Source organism: Vollenhovia emeryi, unplaced genomic scaffold (assembly GCF_000949405.1).
Source record: "Vollenhovia emeryi isolate VEMERY1.0 unplaced genomic scaffold, V.emery_V1.0 DF939140.1, whole genome shotgun sequence".
NCBI lineage: Eukaryota > Metazoa > Arthropoda > Insecta > Hymenoptera > Formicidae > Vollenhovia > Vollenhovia emeryi.
Genome location: NW_011967226.1, coordinates 1652722 through 1666965, shown reverse-complemented (window position 1 = coordinate 1666965; position 14244 = coordinate 1652722). Strand labels below are relative to the sequence as shown.

Sequence of the window (14244 nt, the reverse complement as noted above, 5' to 3'; positions counted from 1 at the left end):
TAAGCACCGTACATGTACACATACGAGGTGTAAACATGCTCTTGCATAGATTTATGCAATACAATGTTCATTAAAAGTGTACGTACTTCTATGAAAGTATTTGTGTTTTGTCGTTTGACCATTCTTGATTTAATCAAGCGTTATTTGCGAGTACAATCACATACATTATACGGCAGTAATAATATTTAACATGCATGAAAAAGGAACACGTCTTTTCTTGGCCGATTCATTAAATGCCATCCGAAGATGTGATCAGTTTTCTCTAGGATTTCGATTAAAAACATCTTATGTTGCCATTATCTATGGATTTTAACACGATCATTTCCCAAGTTGGCATAATTTTCATATTAAGCAAAGCGCTCTATTTCTTTTTACGGAGAAATTTGGAGTATTAGAAACTACTATTATGCTTCGCTTATCATTGATTTAAGTTGATTATTTAAATAAATTAATGTTTTGATTCGCCATGTTTCCTTGGTCACTACTTTTCTATGCTAATAACGCACTAGAAAATTATTCCCCTCTATGGTAAATAGTATCTATCTTTAATACTAAAACCATAAAATATATAGATTGTAATGTTATATATATGCAAATTTGTGGTATCATCGAGTTACCAGTTACTAAAAAGTCGCAATAACGTTCTCGCCTATCACATTATGCACAATTTACGATACTCGTAGTACGCATTTACATATCGAGGTCAAATATCAGATCGTTCTTAAATTCCAATTGAACGGCATCTTTCGCGGATTGAACCGAGGTATCGGCTTGAACATCTTCGGTGGATTTTTCTTCAAAGCTAGATTTACGCTTATGTGAAATATGTTTGTCATCGGCGTTCGATTTTGCGATCTCTATATTGGCGGTTCTTTGTTGCTGCGAATGCTTATCACGAGCGAGAATGGGTTTCACGTTCTCAGAAGCTTCCTCATTTGGTGAACGCTTATAATCTACTTTATATTTGTCACGCTCTTCGGTTTCAGAATTCTCACTTTCGCTTAGTCGGCGATCATGCGCGCGTTTCTTGTTACGCAGCTTACGTTGATTCTTCTTTCGCTGCCCAAGAATACTCGAATTAGATCTAAAAAAGAAAATAAATTAATAAACATATCGCTTGTAAGAAAAATGTAGTTGCGAGAAAATAAAGCAAACTTATCTTTGTATTTCTTTTTCTCTCGTAAAAGAGAAAGAAAAAGAGATAATTGATCGAGATAATTGTAGATTATTCTGTGTCACAATACCTAAACAACTGTCGTGACACCACGTCGTTAAATCGCACAGTCTTTTTCAAACTGGAACAATCCGATTCGGAATTGATATCGTGTACAGAATCGTAATGGTCATCATGATAATCTGTACACGACGCGGGTAGGCTGTTTTCGTCGGCGCTCGACTCGGACATGGAACGCGAGAAATCGCGAGCGCGACGTGACTTTAATATGCCTTTCGAGTATCTCACACTGCTGCCGCTGCTATTGCTAGCCAATTCGTCTCCGCTGCTTTCCGAGACCGATCTGGCTTTCTCAATGACGTGCTTCTTCTCTTGCCGTCGCTTTACAACTCTCGCGCTTTCCTCGTGCTCCTCTTCGTCATCGGAATCCTGCTGATTTGGACGAATATTTATAACAACACCGTCACCTTGCGGCTCTACGGAGATTTGCCTTTCCACCCGAGGCTCGCCTTTCGGAGAGGACTGCAAAAATATTTTATTCATTAAAAACAATGTAACTCTCCTTATTATGATCTCTTTGCTACGCAACGTATTCGGTGTTATACCATTAATTCTTTGAACTTGTTCGTGAACGACGCTGCCGTAGGAAGATCCTTCCCTTCCATGAATTCTGTATCCATTCCGACGAAATATTGCGCCGCGTTCTCAATGTTCTTTACTGTGATGCTAAATACAACATTATTATCCCAAGGTTCAATTGTAAGAGTTTCCGGCTCGACACAGCCGTCTCCTATTTTAAGACACAGCGAGTAATATTGCGGAAAAAATCCAGCGCCCGTAGACGTCAACAAGATATGTATCCCTACGTTATCATCTAAAATTTTGTGGCGTATCGCATCCGGATTCACATTTTTCACGTTTATAACAATGGCTAGCTGATTATTGTAAATGTTACAGGTATAAGCTGGAAGATTGTATTTAACACTAGGATTCATAAACGCATCGGCGGTTCCTGTCGTATTACTAGTCCGTAAGGCAGTATCTTCACATTTATCCCTTACTTCGTTCGCTTCATCAAACTCCACATCTATGCACGCGTTCTCGCACTCTTCTACCAATTTAATTTTGTTACTAGGTAAGTCTGCCTCCTCATCCTTGGATGCTACTAATACAACGTTGCTCTCATCACTGTCAACCCCGTTATCCGCCCTATCGGTTTCACCTAGCGGCACCAACGGCCGAACGACCGGTAAAGTTACGATCAATTTCTTGTACTTGAGGTCAAATTTAGCACTGCCGCTATCTCCGTCAACGGGATATGGCAGTGGAAGATCCAGCAGATACCTCGCAGGCTTCTCGCTCTTCAAGGTAAGAGACCGCTCGTGTATGTCGAGCGTCGCGTCGCTCGCGCTCTTCAACAAGGGCAGGTCTATGGTAATCACCAATTTTTTGGGGATTGCGGCGAACATCTTTGCGTCGCGGCTCAAAGCAAAGTCTTCCAGCTCCACGTCGGACTGATGTTTTATGGAAAACTTGGGGGTGGCGTACGTTTCGTCCGCAGACATCCGCGGCTTGGCCTCGTAATAGGTGGTTGTCGGCGGGGCACGTTGCGGCCTCTCCTCCCTCTGCTTTAACCGGCTCTCGCGGCTCTCGTCGTAACTCGACATAATCTTCTGATAGATTTCCGGCTCTATGTCCAGCGGTTCCGTCGGCGGCGTTTCCGAGGGTTTCCTGATCACAGTGGGATGCGTCATCCCCTTGAAGCTGATCTTGGGAAACTTGAGATTCTTCCTGTCCAGCTTCACCTGGCGAGAAGCAGAGAGAAGCACGCGTTGGTGACGGCTGTTGGCTAAAGGGTCGAAAAGAGTCGAGAACACGCGTGGACACGTACCTTGAAGTTACTCTCCACGCCGTCCATCGCCGTGTCATTGACGATCTCGCGGAACCGCGCGTTCTTGGACGCGAGGTAGACGGTGTCCGGATGGAAGACCACGTCGAACACCACGCACCGCACGTTCCTCTTGTCAAGGTCATAGCGCGGCGGTACCAGGGTGTACGGGATGGACCACTGCAGGCCGCGGTGGCCCTGCTCGTAGGACGGCTGGCTGGTGGGACGCGCGACCACGTCGTTCTTGCTGATGTTCAGGAAGCACTTCCTGTCGCCATCCACGCTGGTCTTAATGACGTAACCGGGCTCGGGGTTAACGAACGTCACGTCTACGCCCCGCTCCTTCTCGAGCTGCGTGATCTCCCTCTCGTAGGTCCTCCTGTTATCCGGATCGGACACCTCCTCCGCGTACTCGATCAATAGCTTGCGGAACTCCTCCTTCTTCAGGCAGTCGGTCAGGTTCCTCAGTTCCTCGCGCGACACATTAAAGTCCTCCCAGTCCTTCCTGCGGGGCTCGTACACGTCCATCTTACGTCGCGCGTGTTTACAAATAGATCCGTCGGTAGAGACACCGAGAGATGAGCGGCGTAACACGTGGAACGCGGCGCCACCGCACCGGCCGGTCTCGGCACCGGCGGCTCGCCCGATGCGCCCGTCCGCTCACTTTCCTATCGACGACGAGCTCTCTCTCTCTCTTCCTCGCGGCGGTTTACGAACGAGCGAGTCTGTCCAAAGCGGATCCCTCGCGTCGCAAAGCGTTGACGCCGCGCAGTTTCGGTGGAACTACACGGAGATGTAACGTAATCGGTCGAGAGGACACGCTTGGCAGATTGGCAGATCGCCCGCGGCAACCCGAAGCAGAATCGGCCATGTTCTATAATTATTTAAACGCAGCTTTAGCGGCAAAAGCTAGCGCAAGCTTGTACCAATTGTTTATCGACTTGTCTGTGTAGTTAGCGAAATGAATGAACATTATAATAAATTTCATTACTTGATTTGATTGTAATTACTGTAATGAAGTGATGACATTTTTAATTTCTACTGGAAATGTAGAGTCATAGTAGACACGCACCGGCATAAATGCTGTCCCTATCCTTGTGAGGTGCACGCACACAACTACAGGGACTCTAGTGGACGAATGATATTGTTGCAGTTTCTTTGCGCCTATCAATGATGACATTCCGACTTTTCTAGCATTGAATTTGACTCTTTCATAATCCCCGCCACCCAATATACAGTTTTTTTCACTAAAAATGTAACTAGTTACAGTTACAAGTCACCAATTCTGAAAAGTAACGCGTCAAGTCTATTACACAATGCCAGGCATCAAGCAACAGGAACAGGGAATAGAATTTCTGACGCGTTGGATTGGTTGGAAGAAAATTTCTGACGAATCCAACGCGTCAAAAATTCTATTCCCTATTCCTATTGCCTGGCATTGTGTGATAGGCTTTACAGTTACACTTACTAGAAAAGTAACGAATTGCTATTTTGCAGTTACTTTCTTACAATGAAAATAAAAATATCAAGTCTGCATTTCAATTGTAAAGTGCCGATGAAGGCGTTTATGCGCAAACGCAAGCCCTAATACAATCTGTGGAGGTTTAAAATACATATATAAAGTAACTGTTGATGTAACTATTATAAATTAGTTACTACCCGGGGAAAAAAAAGACATATCCAATTTAATTGTGTCAAAAATATGTCAGATATGATAAAACTTGATCAGATTATATCCAAATTTTAGTGCGTCCATTTCTAAATATATCAAATCAGATGTGGTCAGATGTAGTCAGACGTTTATACCGTTCGATCTGACTATAATCTGATTTGACATACTTATAAATGGATGCGTGAAAATTTGGATGTAATCTGATTAAATTTTGTCACATCTGACATTACTCGATACAATTGGATAGAATTGCATATATGGCTTTTTTCCCCGGGTGCTTGTCGAAAAAATCTAACTGGGTTGAGCTACAGTTGCAGACGGAGAGAAAGTGACGAAGTTAAGTTAGAGTTACCAAAAAAAGTAACTGTAACTCCGTTACAAGTAACGGGTTACTTCCCAACCCTGTGTATGTACGATACGTACCGCGCATGTGATGGTGTAAGAGACCTCCGTGCATGTAGGCACAGAAAGGTTGCAGAAATATCGCGGCATAATATTGCGTTTCACCCAGTCAACCGATCGGTGGGGGTCGTAGGCTGCGGCGAAGATGTAGGGATCACGCAGTTTACGGTGTCTGACCCACTAACATTCTCCTCAGTTATCTCGGCGGCGGCCTCGATAATCCGCGTGTTTCCTGGAGGAGAACTCGCGTATATACACGGCGCGTTCGGCGACCTAGCGATATTTAAAAAAAAAGGAACAAAATGCGCCGAAATCACGGCCTACTGTTATCGTTATCGACGTGCCTGACTGTAGTCCTCTTCGTTCTGAACGCGCGGTCGTTCACGGAGTTACTCGGGTCCGAAGTTATCGCTGAAAAACGTAGCGCGTTGAAGGTGCAGATAGCATCGCGTGCCGATGATCGATGGAACACTCGCAGCCAGGTGAAGACTACGCCTAAATCACATGCCTATACGCAAAGAAGATTTAACGTAGATCGCACATCAGCGTGGCATGGACTGGAAAAGTCTGAGAAATCCCGTTATCGAAGTTATCTCGGAATGTTTCTGCTCGAATCTAAGGCCTAATCTACGACGTGCACTTCGCGTCTCGAAACATTCTACTTTGTTGCCAATAAATAAATACGTTTGAAGAATTCGACGAATTGTACATTGCACGTTGTACAATCGTACGTTGTCGACGAATTTTTTGAAGCTTTTAATTTGCTTGTGCAAAACTGACTGTTTCTAGACGCAAAGAGCACATTGTATTAATAGTCAGATCTTATTTGAGACCGTGCTTGAATTTATCTAAAGATGCTGTACGGAGTATCTCATCACTTATGGAGCGTCTCAAGATAATCTTAAAAGGGTCTTGAATAGAAGATTTGACTACCAAGTCTTAGAATTTAATGTATTCTCCGGGCGCGTATCAAGTCGAGACACGTGCTCCCGCAATGTGTCCAGATTTAATTCTGTATTTAGTGAACGGTGCGGCGTCGAATAATGTAATACACCGGAGATCATTCGTGCTTGCGCAACGGAGAATGCATTCCTCGAACGTGAGACGTGCACGACGGAGCGAAAGCGCGTTGTCGCCACGTGCCATTTGCAGAATCGTACGCGGTGATCGAATGTGATCGGCAATTTACGCGCAGTTAAATCCCGGCCTATCCTCAACGAGGAATAATTTGGAAAACCAAAAGAAAAAACACGACGTTCGTTCACCCGTTTACGTCACGAAACACGACGATTAACGACGATTATTTACGATTGTTGTAACTGTCAAATAGGCGCGCCGGTATGTTACGCCGTCTCTCGCTGAATTGGGCGACTTGCCGTACAAGCACAAGCACGTTCTCATGCTGACGCGCGTACCTGGTGCGGGCGCCGAGTTGATGGTGCTGATCCTGCAGCGGTTGCAAGGGTACAACGCTTTCAAGCACATACGTCTGCCACCGGGCTATCACGGACTCTTGTCAACCTCGCAGCAGGTTCGGGACAGAATTCTCTTTGACTTGTGTCCGAGACTTGTTACGAATAATTTAATTACCCATACAGCACCAAAGCTTTCAGAAACATTTCAGAAACATTGCAACATTGCAACAATGTTTTCTGAAATGTCTATTTTTTTTAATTTATGTCATTTCACAAAAGATTCTCGGAGGTGCGTGTAATTTCCCGGGGGAAAAATTGAAATAACTCATTATATATGTCTCATTCGTGTAATATCTAATTATATCCAATTCTAGAATCATCAGATCTTCAGAGATCTGACACTTTTACCGAATATTCAATGTTATTGTCTATTGAGATCTAATTATGTTCTCTTGGGACATTTAATTATAGATTTAGTTAGATCTCACTAGAATGCTGAACACTCCAGGAAAGTGTCAAGTCTCTGAGGATCTGATTTTTAAAATTGGACCTCATGAGATATAATTAGATGTTACGTGATTGAGACGCACATAATGAGATTTTTTCCATTTTCTCCCGGGTTATTCAAGTTGCAAACCGTGGGATATTTTTGATTCGGCAGGAGTTGCTGGTGGAAGAAATTACAGGTATTATCAGACAAGAAGCTATTCCCTTAACTTTCGATGGGGACGTAAGGTTCCTAAACTTCTCGGCATTTGGACAGCAAGGGCCTACCTTTATATCTTTAGTGAGAGATCCTTTGGATCCACGAATTTGGCAAAGGTATGTGGGCGTGGGAAGTATTTTCCTTCTAACTCTCGAGAGAAGGGAGGATGAACGAAGGTAGAGAATACTGAAACGTAACAAAGTTTCCGCAATAAAATAACCATATTGCTTTGACATGGCTTAGGAATAAAAAAGGAGAAGAAGAGACGCCTTACCATGGGGTTATACCTTACTTTTGTGGACAGAATCCGCATTGTACGTAAGTACCTAACATTTTTGTCAGCGCAAACAAATTTCATTGCGTATAAATTCACGTCACATTCTGTTGCGCGTCGAGGCACCTCTGTTAATTTATCTCAACGTTGAGCGAGAGCAAATATTTTCGCGAAAAAAGACAAAGTAGTCGCTATTGATTTTTACGCTGCACACGTGTTTCGCTCTAGGACACGAAATAATACGTGGGCGATGGAGCGAGCTAAAGCAAATGTTATTCGATGGTATCCTGTTGTTGGCATATTGGATTACATGGAGGAGTCGCTAAACGCCCTTGCAGCTGAATTCCCCTATTTTTTTAAGGGCGCCATACGTGTCTATCATCATTTGCGTAAGTACACGTATAAGCATTGCCGCCCACATACAATATCTACATAAAGCAATGTAAACTTATTGAGCATCGCGTCTCTGTCATTCTCCAACGCACGTTTCCTACGTACAGGATCAAACAGGAAACATCCGTCCATCTCTTCAGCAACTTTAAAGCTACGAGTTAAAGACGCGACCTTGAGAAAGGTGCTCGCACAGGAAGTAGAGTTTTATCAATGGTTAAAATCCCGACTTCTCGATAAAACCGGGAGGAAGAATGGTCGTACCGGCGATCTAGTGAGTTCTGAAATGTCTGATTCCCAGCGTCATCACGTCCATTTTCTGGACATAGAAAATACGTAGCCATATTTTTTCGATATGGTAATTCATCGATATATATAAAATAGACTGCTGATTGTATCCTTAATAATTAAGTCATAAACGAGTAGACTTGTGGCGAGCGATCAATTCAGTAGCTAAGCAAAGATTCGGAAAGTATGTGAATGGGCAAACAATTGTTTGTCAATTAACACTGTTATGAATGATATTTTAATCATATTCCAGACCGACCTACTGTAACAAACTAGTCGCCAAATTGATATTAAATTGATTTATTTATATAAAACAGCAGTATTTTATACACTGACAAGGGGAGGACACGCGGTGCCCCTCGCCGGTTGAAGCGGTGATTTTTTTATACGTAGTCCTCGATGAGGAAAAGATTTTGTGAAAGTATGAGCGTGCGCTTCTCATGCATTCGTCCAAAAAAAATGTTAAAGATTTAGATTTCGTACTTAACACTCTGCGGTAATAAAGTTTTCGTTAAAAAAACGTTTTGTATAGCTGGGTCGTTAACTTTCCGAATTTTGAAATAGTAACAACGATGTTTTTGTACTTTGTTACTAATTCATCAATAGATTTTTTAACCCTGGACCCAAAATTACCCGTCGATTCTTGTAAACGCGCAAATACACATGGTATCAATTTTCCTCTTGGAGAGGACAAATGTATACGATGAAAAAAGACAATGAGAGATTTTATCTAGAAAAAATTGCATTTAAATTCTCTCAATTGTCCGTCATAAATTATCGTCGCTATTTGCCGTTATGTTGCATTGCGCATGGTTTGCTGCAAAACTTTGTAATAAAGAAGAAATTTTTGTAAATGTAAATCTAGTCTGCTTTCCTATAGACGTTAAAATGCCCTGTAGATGCAAAAATGCTGCATTTATTAAATGTACAAGGTATGCTATAACTTTCATTACTTTTACGACCAGTGCCGCACAAAATCTTGCACTGCTAATTCCACCGATTAATGTACAACAATTTTGTTATACATAACAACGTTGACAATAAAGAATTTATACCATTTATTTCATTAATTTTCTTTTTTTATATATCATTTAATACTAACAAAATGCTGATCGCAACGATAAAAATTATAAAAGTATGATAAGACAAAAATGATTAATTATTGTAAAATTAATTTTGTATAAAAACGGTTGAACATTGCACACAATTCTTTTGCGCAGTTATTTTGCCTACGGTTCTTTTGCCCACGGTCTTTTTGCACACAGTTGGATAAAGCACACCTACATATTCATAAGTAATAATATATTCATTGTTACAAGTTCGATCTCTTGCGTCACAAATAATCTTTTGCTTCTTTTTTATTGCCGCATAAAGGTTAGATCATGACTGGCAGCTGAGATCGTCATTATGATGTTAAATGTGGCAATTAAATTTCAGTTGTAAGATGTGGTCATCTAATATTTAGTTGTGATAGCTAAACATTTTGCAGCTGTGCCTATCGTATTAAGTGCGACAGCAACCCGTTTGCTGTGGTTTAGAAATTTATAGTTACGGTAGCAAAATATTTTAAATATTTTTAGCGAACCGATTAGCTTACCACGATAGCAAAATTATTTTTTAGTGCCAGCGCTGCACGTAGGTAGGTTCGCCGATGAGTACTGACTATCGGATAGCCAGTCAAACAGAAACGTTCTCAACGAAGACTCGGTTGGAGGTAGGTCGTGCATTCTTCGCGCGTTCTCACGATTCCAGGTGCGATGTCATGGATAAATGACAACACCCTGAACTGGTTTCAATCCCTGGTTTTAAGGATTGTCAAGACCGGTCAGATACCTGGACACGTGGCGTTAATCATGGACGGAAACAGACGTTACTCGAATAAACAGAATTTGAGAAAAGTGGAGGGAACCTTGAGAGGGTGAGCATATGTTTGAAGAGTCGTCGTCCGTTATTCTTGTCTTATTGTTAGGCTGGTATTACATTTGTCGTACAAAAAATTTTTTAAGTATGTTGATTGGCTGCAACCCAGCAAACACAAAGTAACAGTTATATAACTGTAAGTTAAAATTTCCTACTCAACAATATAACTGTTATACATATAACACGTGTGTTATGTAACAGTTATATTGTTGAGTAGGAAATTTTAACTTACCTACAGTTATGTAACTGTTACTTTGTGTTTGCTGGGAAGATAGTAAAATTCTCAAATATCTAGAGATTTTTCTATTCAGCAGCCAATCAATATGCTTAAAAAAATTGTACGACAAATGTAATATTAGGCTTATTATACCTCATGTTTTATTTATGACAGGTTTATAAAAATGACCGAGACGTTGAATTGGTGCATGCATCTCGGCATTACGGAGATTACGGTCTATGCTTATAGCATAGAGAACTTTCAACGCAGCAAGGAGGAAGTTGATATATTCATAGATTTTGTCAAGCAGGGATTCAAGTGTCTCTTAGAGGAAAGGTATACTCGACATGTTAAATCGGGCCTCGCGTTGCAGTGATTGCGACTAGGGGTGCACGATCTCGATTCGATTCCGTCAAGCTCGATGAAAAATCGTAAAAATCGATCTTTTGAATCGATTCTTTACTGTGTCGATCTCATATGAATCGATCCTTTACGCTCAAAATCGACGAGTCGATTTTTCTTTTACTTGATAAGTCTGTTTAAATCGCATGTCCCAACACTTTGACTACCTAAAGCTGGGTATACATCTACGAAACGAACAGCGAACACGAACGTTTGATGTTATAATTCGGCAGGTGTATACGCCGAAGCAAATGCGAACAGAATGTTCGATTCGCATAGTTGCGAGATCTTGATTTCTGTAATTCAATTCTGTATCTTACACCAGGGTGAAGATGCTAAAAGTGAGTAGCTTTGTCTCTTTCTAACTGTCGCCTTACGCGGTGTCTACAATGAGATATCAAGACGTAAGATTTAGGAAATTGACCAATTACATCAGAGTATTCTTCTCACATTCGACTATGAGTGATTAATTTCTTAAATATTACGTCTTAAAGTCTCATTGTAGACACCGCATTAGAAAGAGACAAAACCGCTCACTTTTAGCATTTTTACTATAGTGTAAGATACAGAATGGACGCCCTGTTCTTTATAGCTGAACTGGCTGCACTAGTCCAGAGTTTCTCTTTTTCCCCTCCACGTTAGAAGGAGAAAGATAAACTCTGAACTGCTGAACTAATGCAGCCAGTTTAGCTATAAAGAACAGACCCCTTGTTGCAAATGTACAACTTTCAGGGAAAAACTGCAGAAGGCTGGAGTGTGCATTCGCGTGATTGGCAATTTGTCCTTTCTCCCAAAAGATATGTGCAAGTTGATCGCCGAAGCTATTGTGATCACTAAGGATAACAACAAAATAATTTTTAATCTTGCTCTTTCTTATACATGTAAGTATGATCATCGTAAGTCATATTTACATTCGCAGTTACTTATTTTTTATACAAAGCATAAATAAAATTATATATAATACATGTATAATATACAGAAAAAGTGTAATGTGTATATATAATATTATAATTAAAAAAACATATAAGTTTTATATTTTTTAATATCTGCAGCAAGGGATGAAGTTACTAGTGCAATTAGGGATATAGGAAGAGGTGTAAAGCGTGGTGAAATTCTGCCAGAAGATGTTGATGAAGACCTGATTAACGACTGTTTGTACTTTTACAAATCTCCAAATCCGGATTTATTAATTCGTACTTCTGGAGAGACTCGACTTAGCGATTTCCTTATGTGGCAAGTAAGAAGACTACTTTATTCTTGTAGCTCGAATATATTTCTTCTCCTATAATTCGTCGAGACGGAAATTTACCCAATTTTTTTTTAGATTGCTGACTCCTGCATCTACTTCACCGATGTACTGTGGCCTGAATTTAGTATATGGAATTTTCTTGCTGCAATCTTTTATTATCAGAGATGTTTTCCTGACTTGCAAAAAAAAAGGAATACGACACCGATCGTGCGTAACAGTAGAGTATCCATGTTTATTGATAAGTTGCATCGCGAACGCGATATTATGATTGAAAATATGTATCTATCTGATCTATCAACCGTTTCTAGAAACAAATAAACGCTATTCCAGTAAATATAAGTATCAGTGAGATATGATGAAAACGTATTGCATTGTATCTTGCTTTGAGCTAACTGTTCATTGCAATATAATTAATTTGTTTGTCTCGAGTTTTATTCTATCTCGTGAATATATTTTTCGCAATACATTTTCTCTAATTAGAATTGCTAGTTGCGTTGTTTATCACTTTTCCTACATTGGTTAATTCGTTAGTCGCGCTTATTGATACCTAAAATTCACTCTAATTTCTAACAACAGACGTTTTAAATGTGATTTAGTACCTTGTGTTTCGATTTGTTAAGTAGTTTTTTTTGCATCGCATCAGAAATGGAAAATAAAAGTGAGCATTTCCGCCATAGTTTGCTTTTTTATTACCGTAAAGGTAAAACTGCAGTAGAAGCGAGAAAAACTTATGTGCCGTTTACGGAGAGGATGTGTTGAGTAAACGCCAGCGTCAAAATTGTCGAAATTTTGTTCTGGTAATTTCAACTTGAAAGATGTACCACCCGAGAGATACCTGAGAGCGGCCACGTCGGCTTTTTTTTACTAGATACCGTTTCAAGAGACTTCTCTTCGATTTTTCCCAAATATTTGGGGAAAAAAACTAGATTCTCCGAATATTTTCGTTGTCATACAATGTATCATACTTGATCATATTTAGTAACGCATATTCCGTGGTATCGTACGAATGGTAGCACAAAGAAGTGAATTGATGATTTCGACGCATTTGACTGAAGTCAAAGAAGTCGAAGAAATCTTTGTAAAATAATTATAAGAAAAACCAATTAATTAAGAGTACACTTATATGTACGATTTCTTACACCACGGTACAATTATTTCGTGCTTTCTTACATGCGCCAATCAGTCTGTCGGAAATGATCACATGATCATTCGTACATGTTTCTATTTTCAAGTGAGAGATTCTGTCTCTAACTTGTCTCCTTCAATTCCATTACTAACGAAAGTGACACGAGGAGCTAGATTGTTCCCGAAAATTCTAGACAGACATATGACGACCCTACGTGCAAGATACAAGAAGAAGGATCTTTCCGTCTAAAGACTCACTCTCATTTGTAAAGTCGTCGAGCACAGAGGTGCATGTAAGTATTCGAATTGATTAATTTAGTGTCCACCTGCAATCTGAATAGCAATTATTTTCATATAAAACCTGATCAACAGGGAACACAATATGGAAAGTCAACCGCAAGGAAACGATTCAAAAATGACAACGGTTAGATGGATAGCTTTAATTATTAGAGATTTAAGATGCACGTGGCTAAAGCGATATTTCAGTTTCATAAATTGCAAGGCAATCTGCAGACAGCCAAAATGCAGTTGCACTATTGAGCTATTTCAAGGAGTAGGATATACCTTAAGGGATCACCTGGATGAATGTCATAAAATTAATAAATATTCAAGAAATGTATGTGAAGGAACTGAAGATAACATAGATTGTATGAACAAATTAATTGCTGCACTAGAACAACCTGTAGATCGAGCAAGTAATGCCAGTTTAAGTTTAGATGTAAAAATACTATACTGTATTTAATTTTTTAATTTAATAAACTGTAGATGAAATAATTAATGCCCTGTCAATTTTTAATGTCGCAATAGATCACTTTGTAACTCAATCAAGTGATGCCAGCCCATGTTTAAATGCAACAACACAACAAACTGGAGCTCAAGAAAGTGTTACCGATTTAGATTTAAAAGAAATGATAAAACAAGCTATAGCTGAAGTACGTGATGCTAGGTCACGTTTAGACACAATTATACAACAATCAATGGATCAAGCAAGTGACGCCGGAGATACTTCCTAACTGACGATTCAAATTTAGATGCAATAACGCAACAAACTATAGATCAATCAACTGACGTGCTGCGTGCTTGTGATGCCAGAGATGCAACAATACAACTTGTAGATCTAAC

General features: G+C 40.3%; 5 protein-coding genes across 5 annotated transcripts in view; 4 read left to right on the top strand and 1 right to left on the bottom strand.

Annotated features, from left to right (window-relative positions):
- The window catches only part of LOC105567149 (uronyl 2-sulfotransferase-like), a 28877-nt gene extending 19606 nt beyond the window's left edge, over positions 1 to 9271 (top strand). The window contains exons 2-6 of the mRNA XM_012021765.1: positions 6467 to 6667; positions 7213 to 7373; positions 7501 to 7575; positions 7760 to 7920; positions 8032 to 9271. Coding sequence (XP_011877155.1) covers positions 6467 to 6667; positions 7213 to 7373; positions 7501 to 7575; positions 7760 to 7920; positions 8032 to 8261 — 828 coding nt within the window. The 3' untranslated portion in view covers positions 8262 to 9271. The remainder of the gene's footprint in view (positions 1 to 6466; positions 6668 to 7212; positions 7374 to 7500; positions 7576 to 7759; positions 7921 to 8031) is intronic.
- LOC105567147 (protein kintoun) lies at positions 7 to 3631 on the bottom strand. The gene is made up of 4 exons (XM_012021763.1): positions 3066 to 3631; positions 1780 to 2979; positions 1245 to 1696; positions 7 to 1084 (listed from the first exon to the last, which is right to left on the bottom strand). The coding sequence occupies exons 1-4, from the start codon at positions 3588 to 3590 to the stop codon at positions 691 to 693; spliced, it is 2571 nt and encodes an 856-aa protein (XP_011877153.1). The 5' UTR covers positions 3591 to 3631; the 3' UTR covers positions 7 to 690.
- LOC105567148 lies at positions 4720 to 6523 on the top strand. The gene has a single exon (XM_012021764.1). The coding sequence runs from the start codon at positions 5439 to 5441 to the stop codon at positions 5760 to 5762; it is 324 nt and encodes a 107-aa protein (XP_011877154.1). The 5' UTR covers positions 4720 to 5438; the 3' UTR covers positions 5763 to 6523.
- Positions 9272 to 9419: 148 nt separating the features above from the next.
- LOC105567151 (dehydrodolichyl diphosphate syntase complex subunit Dhdds-like) lies at positions 9420 to 12479 on the top strand. Its single transcript, XM_012021766.1, has 5 exons — positions 9420 to 10127; positions 10521 to 10682; positions 11481 to 11629; positions 11801 to 11985; positions 12073 to 12479. The coding sequence occupies exons 1-5, from the start codon at positions 9967 to 9969 to the stop codon at positions 12313 to 12315; spliced, it is 900 nt and encodes a 299-aa protein (XP_011877156.1). The 5' UTR covers positions 9420 to 9966; the 3' UTR covers positions 12316 to 12479.
- An 82-nt stretch (positions 12480 to 12561) lies between these two features.
- On the top strand, positions 12562 to 14238 carry LOC105567152. Its single transcript, XM_012021767.1, has 3 exons — positions 12562 to 13415; positions 13495 to 13817; positions 13930 to 14238. Coding segments are annotated over exons 1-3 (531 nt in total). The 5' UTR covers positions 12562 to 13413; the 3' UTR covers positions 14136 to 14238.
- The last annotated feature ends 6 nt before the right edge of the window (positions 14239 to 14244 follow it).

Bases quoted from the DNA above. Each gene is read 5' to 3' on its own strand.
- LOC105567147 (XM_012021763.1), bottom strand. From the start codon at position 3,590: ATGGACGTGTACGAGCCCCGCAGGAAGGACTGGGAGGACTTTAATGTG. The intron at 2,980-3,065 runs GTACGTGTCCAC...GCTTCTCGCCAG, and splicing joins GCGTGGAGAGTAACTTCAAG to GTGAAGCTGGACAGGAAGAA. The intron at 1,697-1,779 runs GTATAACACCGA...ATATTTTTGCAG, and splicing joins ACAAGTTCAAAGAATTAATG to TCCTCTCCGAAAGGCGAGCC.
- LOC105567148 (XM_012021764.1), top strand. From the start codon at position 5,439: ATGCGCCGAAATCACGGCCTACTGTTATCGTTATCGACGTGCCTGACT.
- LOC105567151 (XM_012021766.1), top strand. From the start codon at position 9,967: ATGTCATGGATAAATGACAACACCCTGAACTGGTTTCAATCCCTGGTT. The intron at 10,128-10,520 runs GTGAGCATATGT...TATTTATGACAG, and splicing joins GTGGAGGGAACCTTGAGAGG to GTTTATAAAAATGACCGAGA. The intron at 11,986-12,072 runs GTAAGAAGACTA...ATTTTTTTTTAG, and splicing joins GCGATTTCCTTATGTGGCAA to ATTGCTGACTCCTGCATCTA.
- LOC105567152 (XM_012021767.1), top strand. The intron at 13,818-13,929 runs GTAATGCCAGTT...ATGTCGCAATAG, and splicing joins ACAACCTGTAGATCGAGCAA to ATCACTTTGTAACTCAATCA.